This window comes from Mus caroli, chromosome 9 (genome assembly GCF_900094665.2).
Source record: "Mus caroli chromosome 9, CAROLI_EIJ_v1.1, whole genome shotgun sequence".
Lineage (NCBI taxonomy): Eukaryota > Metazoa > Chordata > Mammalia > Rodentia > Muridae > Mus > Mus caroli.
The window spans coordinates 48,765,978-48,772,638 of NC_034578.1; the positions used below are offsets into that span (position 1 = coordinate 48,765,978).

The 6,661-nt window shown below is 39.5% G+C and overlaps 1 protein-coding gene across 1 annotated transcript in view; it reads right to left on the bottom strand.

The window, feature by feature from the left end:
* Nucleotides 1-4,358: 4,358 nt before the first annotated feature.
* Nucleotides 4,359-6,661, bottom strand: part of Fdx1 (ferredoxin 1) — a 21,956-nt gene continuing 19,653 nt past the window's right edge. Inside the window, exon 4 of the mRNA XM_021171205.1 lies at nucleotides 4,359-4,702. Within this exon, the coding sequence (XP_021026864.1) occupies nucleotides 4,588-4,702 (115 nt within the window). The 3' untranslated portion in view covers nucleotides 4,359-4,587. The remainder of the gene's footprint in view (nucleotides 4,703-6,661) is intronic.

Here is a 6,661-nt window from a genome sequence, read left to right on the forward strand (position 1 = left end):
GTACTTCTTTGTAAGATAAGCAAATGAGCTGAGAATGGAAAGGCGACTGAGGAGCCTATGGGACATTTTGCTGTTATCAGCCATGCAGACGTCCATCTTCTGACAGATTAAAATTCTCCCCATTTCAGTACACAGCCATACCTACCTGTGTGTCTACTAACGGCCATGCGTCCCTCCAGCCAAGTGGCTATCTAAACTTTCAGTTTTCAGACTGTCACACATGAAGGAATCCCTGTTGCTTCTTTGCCAGAATCATGTTTCCAGTCATCAATATTTCTCTAACAGGAAACCCAGTCTTTACATCTTGCTGTGGTCTACACTTAATTTCACACACTATTTTCAGGAGTGAACATACAGCACATTATCTCTGGGTTTTAAAGCACAGTAAGTTGTCCCATAAACAGAAAAAATAGCCATGTATCAAAACTCTGTTCCAAAATGTGGTTTGTCACAGCATTCCAGGAAGCTGAGGGAGAATCATTAAGAAGAGGGACAGAAAGGAAGGAAAGGATGGGGAACAGTCTGTGTCTTGTAACTGTAATTTTTTCTAATCCTATTTTTAATGACGGTCCTTAAACACTTTAACCTTCCTTCTAACCCGCCATCCACCAGAGGTAATAGAAAAGAAAGGATACTGGGGGCTGGGGGGAGTGGACCTGTTTAGAAAAGTTCTTTGGACCAACTTCCCTCTGTGTCGTCTGGAAACCTGAATTTCAGTTTACAAGTTAGCAGGCAAGGGACAGCTCGATCCACTCGCAAACACTCCACAGATACACCAGCAGTCCAGTTCGGTAGTTTCCACTTCAGTGTCTCCCTTAGAAAATGTTTCAAGTGAAATGGGGAATATCACTACTTTGGCCATGTGGGCTACCATGTGATACTTAACCTAGCCACCAGAACGGGAAGGCCATCCTTTAAGACAAAAATGACTGTGTTCACAGTTAAAGTTAGCAAACTGTTTCAGAAATTCCTGCAATCATTTTCCTTAAAAAAATAAAATGAAATAATGGAGTGGTTCTAAAGCACTTTCGTAATTGCAGGTTGTAGATTTATCTGTGAAATTTAAATATAACATTAAGTACTAGCACATAGTCAACAGTTATAGAGTACTCTACTAAAGGAAGACACTTGTCTGAAGATGCAAAATCACTGAAACAAGAAAGCTTGCTTTACAGATCACTGGAAGGGAGCCCTTAATTACTCCCTTTCAATCAATAGTCAAGAATAAAACTGGTATGAGTTAAAGAAACAGACCATCATAATGCAGTCAACACAGGGTATTTCAAAAGATAATGCAAAATGAACACGTGATTTCTCTTAAAAAGCTTGCTTCAAAGTCTGCCTCATGTACCACATGCACTGTGCTTGGCCTTAGAACACAGCCACTTTGAACACTTCCTTACTTTGTAAGGAAGCTGGGCCACAGTATGGGTGCTCTAGCCAACTCACACTGCCTAAAAGTCCTGGCTGACCCCTACCAGACTCCCAGTCATCCACAGATGACTCTACCGTGGCTGGTTAATTTTTGTTGAGTCAGCGGTGCAAGAGACACTCAATTGAAGAATTGTTTTCATCAGATTGGCCTATGGGGTTGGGCTGGGGGTGGGGGTGCATTTTCATAACTGCTAATTAATGCTGAAAGCCTACCCCACTGTCAACAGTTCATTCACAAGGCAGGAGGGCTTGGGCTGCATAGGAAAAGTAGCTGAACAAATCAGTAAACAGTCCCCCCATGGTCTCTGCTTCAATTTCTGCCTCCAGATTCCTGTCTATGCTTCCCTCCATGATGGGCAGTAAAGTTTAAGATAAAATAAACCCTTTCTTTCCCAAGCTGCTTTTGGACAATGCTTTATTCCAGCAATAGAAAGGGAAGCTAGTATATAGCACTGCAACTTTCTGTCCATGAGTGTCCACGCCAGACACAGGGTAGCAGACACACGGTCCCACTCCTTGCTGACTGTAATTCCTGACCTGCAGGAGCTATCTGAAGAAACAAAAGATAATTGTTTGACATTACGTTTTTTGAATATTTTTATGACAATAGGGAAAAAATACAGTAACATATAATGCACGTTTCAAATTTGGAAAGTTTCTTTCCTCAAACTAGAAAACTCACCCTTATATAATCCAATTATTTAACATCCATCTAATAAGATTAGACTCTATACAAGCACACACTGCTGAATTTTTATAATTTGAAATAATTTATTCTACGATATGTATCACTCTTAAATGCTCTGGGTGATCTGTGTAGGACAAGAATACTAATGCTAATTAATAAATTGCTTTGAAAAACTCTCATAGTATCGCATGCTCCATACATAAAGGATCCAAGACATTAAGCAGCAACCACAAGATGCTTCAAGATCTTCCAAGTCTCTATTTATACACTAATTTAAAAGAAAAAATCATTTGCCAAATTCATCAGTGTAGCTCAAGAAAATTATGTTTTTTATATATACACATATACACACACATACTGTACCTTTTATCATTTTGCCCTCCTTAGGGGAAATCTTTCTCTCAATCATTTTTCCTATTCTTTGAGAACTTCATATATGCGTATGTTTTGATTAAACCCACTCCCCATCTCTCCCTTTCAGTAAGTTCCCTTTCCCTCCTACCATGTTTTCCCCCAATTTCATGACCTCTTGTTTTCAAAATCCACTGAGCCAGGAACTAGAGGGATGGCTCAGTGGTTAGGAGCACTAGCTGCTCTTACAGAGGTCCCTGGTTTGATTCTCAGTACCCACTTAGTGGCTCACAGTTACAAGTCCCTCCTTTGGCTTCCATGGACGCTAAGACTAAGTGCATATGGTGCATAGTCTTACATGCAAGCAATCACCCATAGACATAAAATAACAAAAAATGTTTTGTAAAGGCCAAAACCCACTTGGTATGCCTAAATGTGCATGGATGTAGGACCATCTACCAAAGTGTGGTAGCATCTTAGGAACTACATAGTCTCTGAAGAAAACCGACTCTCCCTCCCCAGTAGCCATCAATTGCCAATAACTCCTCACCTAAAGGTGAGCCTTCATTAACTCCCTCCCCCATGCGTGCTGGGATTTCAGCTGGCTTGATCTTGTACAGGTCTTGTGTGACAAGTCACAGCCTCTCTGGGTTCACGTGTGCATCAGCACAATTTTGCTACCAATGCCTATAACCTTGGACTCTTACAGTCTTTCCGCCCCCGTTCCCTTGTTCGTTCCCTGAGCCTTGTGGGGAAGAGATATGAGATGGCCTGTTTATCCATCTGTAAATTTATGGTACACAGCACAAGGCTACTTGTTAAGTTTTACCCTTGAAAGAGTACACTGTGGCCATTGTAGCATATTTGATTCCAGAACACACTGTGTGTAACCCCTTTGTGAACACTGAAGAATTTATTTTTGGTTCAGGTAAAGAGTCAAACATCTTCCATATATAATCACTATCTGTGAGCTGAAAAACACTCTAGTTTCTGGGTCTGTGGCACAATGTTGGGCAGACTGTGTATAAGAAGACAAAAACCATACAGATGAGTGTTGGATTCTGAAAGGGGTGGGTAGCATGGGATTTGAGACAATGTATTGCAGGCAAACTTTATGGAGAGGGAAATCATTCATCAGTTAAGGCAACTAAAGAATTCCAGAAATGGATCAAGATTTTCCCTGAATAGGGTTAACTATCTCCTTTATTTCTAAGTGAAGTTTCCGAATATGTCCTTGTACCTGATGGACAATATGAACAGAAGTTTTTAATGCTAATGATATAAAAATACCATTACCATGAAGAAAAGGACCAGTTGCAGTGGTCCCAGCAGGCCATGTCAACCACTGCCAGTTTTGGATAGCCTTGTATCTGTACTGAGAGGTCGGTCACATGATGTCCTCTGTAACACAGCTCTGTGGTTATATACACCTCTCCACATCATGCTTGCTGCCTCTTGCTTTGCCAACCTCAGTTAATTTCTCCAGTTTCATTCTGAACATCAGTCAGCAGAAGATTCGGGTCCCAGTACAGATTCTCTGGATGTATCCTAGTCAAGATAGAGCTCTGCCATCCACATGAAACAAGATGTTAAGCTTTTACATTTCTTGAAATTTTAATTTCTTGTGTATGAATGTTTTCCTTATTATGTCAATATACCACATATATGCAGGGGCCAGAAATGGAATTACAGACCATTATGAGGCACCATGTAGCTGTCAGACTTGAACTGGGTCCTCTGGAAGAACAGTCTTAATTGGAAGAAGTGCTCTTGATTGCTGATCTAATTTTCCAGCACTAATGATACTATTTAAAATTACCTTTTAAAAAAGCAGACATGGGATTACACAGTAATGTTTTGCTAAAATCACCAAACACACTCATGGTAAAATTCATAAGGAATTTATTATATCAGCTGCCTTCTAATAGTAGACTGATGTTTTAATAATTTAATCAAAATAAAAACTGCAAAGTTTCAGTTCTACAGAACTGAACTAAGACAGCACAGCTACTCACACTAAGGTATATATTCTGTCATATAATCACTTAATTATACTAAGAAATAATTATAAAAATAGGTAAAAATTTAATGAAAACATTTCTTTTTATTGTAGCTTAGGAATTCTTGCTCATGTCAACAGACTGTCGGACATCCGCCACTGCTTCAGGCACACGCACAGTCATATTGTCCATAGCCTTGGTCAGACAAACTTGGCAGCCCAACCTTGACCTGTAAGGAAATGAAAGATACATATCATTCACATGCCTGTAGTTGTCTAGGATATTTTTAGACTTTCTTGCCTAAAGCAATTGGAGAATTTGCTAATCTTTTAAGTTTTTGTTAAGCCGAAGCAGACACCACCATCCATGCCATCTAACTGATGCCATGCCCTCTAAAGGGCAGCAGCAGGTCAGCATCATACAACCTACTAGGCCAAAGCTTCATGAGGCTCTAGTGTGTTACCCAATGGACTCTATTTAGTGGGATTGCAGACAGGAAGAGAAACAACCAGAAGGCGTGAAGGCACACACGTGACTTAGCAAGCTAAGGAAACAAGTCTTCAATGCCCAGATAAATGAAATCATAGACTGAAGGCAAGCACAGTTGCAAGCACCTCTAATCCCAGCACTTGGAAGATGAAGGCAGGTCAGGAGTTCACAGCCATCCTCAGCTACACAGCCAGTAAAAAGACTGAACTAGATATGAGATCCCACCTCAAACAGTAACTACAAAAGCCTTTAGACAAGGTCAAACTCGAACCATCAAAGGCAAGAATGTATCCCCCCCTTATTTTTAATATCTCTGAGACCAAGGTCTATCTCAAAGCCAATGACATCTTAAAGTCAATGCTAGATGTAAGGAGGCAGCTATGTCATAGCTGTAACATGTACACCAGTGTCTCCAAATGAGCAAGTATCTTGACTCCAAAAGTGTTGCATTTTTAACCCTTTCAAAGTAAGTCCAAAAGTATTATAAAACCAAAATTACCAGCAATAGAGGAATACTATAGATGCATATCTGTAATCTGTTATAGGAAGAAAGACCATCACTCCATTTTCTTCTCTTTCTTTTACAGATTGCTACAAATCATGCTTCCCTTGAATGTTTTGTTTTCAACACATACACATATGAATATGTGTAAATAACCTTTCACATGCACACAATATAGTAAACCAAGAGATAACACAGTGCATATTTTAATCAGTAGCACTTTTCTTTTCTCTTAGAAGTACAAAAAGGTTTCATGTTAAGCCAGGTTGGCGGCACGAGTCTGTCATCTAAGTTACTTAGGAGTTTGAGACAAAAAGACTGCAGGTTGAGGGCAAGCCTGAGCTAAGGAGTAAGTTCAATTCCAGCGTGGATTTAAATTTGATCCAGTCTCAACATCAAAAAGTAAATACAGAGCTGAGATACAGCTCAGTGTGAAGTACTTGCCTAGCATGTGAAAGGCCCTGAGCTCAACTTCTAATACTGAAAAAAAAGGCTAATCTTACAACCAGTCTTTGACAAAGCATGTTATAAAGGCATTGGATTCATTAATAGATTCATCAAACATTTATTGAACGCATAATGGTAAAATTTTCTACTACTAAATGTCAAAGGGTAAAGTACTAAATGTCAATGGGTGTACAACTAAATGTCAATGATTATTCTACTAAATGTCAATGGATACACTACTGTATATTAGTGGATATACATGGAAAACTCAATTCAATATTTTCTTATTAACATCTGTTACATGTTGGGCACAGGAGAGGTATTCATAGGAAAGCACAAGATTCAGAGCCAACAGACCAATGGTTCAAAAGCAGTACTAACAGAATTTTTAAGGGCAACTTCTATTATTTCCTAGCCTGATCATCACAATGGAGAATAAAAGCTTGCTCGTAGGGCTGCTGAAGACACTAATTGCCAATGTCAGCAGTATGAAGTGAACTTTCTTTTTTTTTTCTTTTTTTTTTTTCAGAACCCCACTTTGATTTATTCTGCATATCCCTTCTCCGTTTTTTATTTTTATTTTATTTTATCTTTTTTTTATTACGTATTTTCCTCAATTACATTTCCAATGCTATTCCAAAAGTCCCCCATACCCCCCCCCCACTTCCCTACCCACCCATTCCCATTCTTTTGGCCCTGGCATTCCCCTATATTGGGGCATATAAAGTTTGCAAGTCCAGTGAGCCTCTC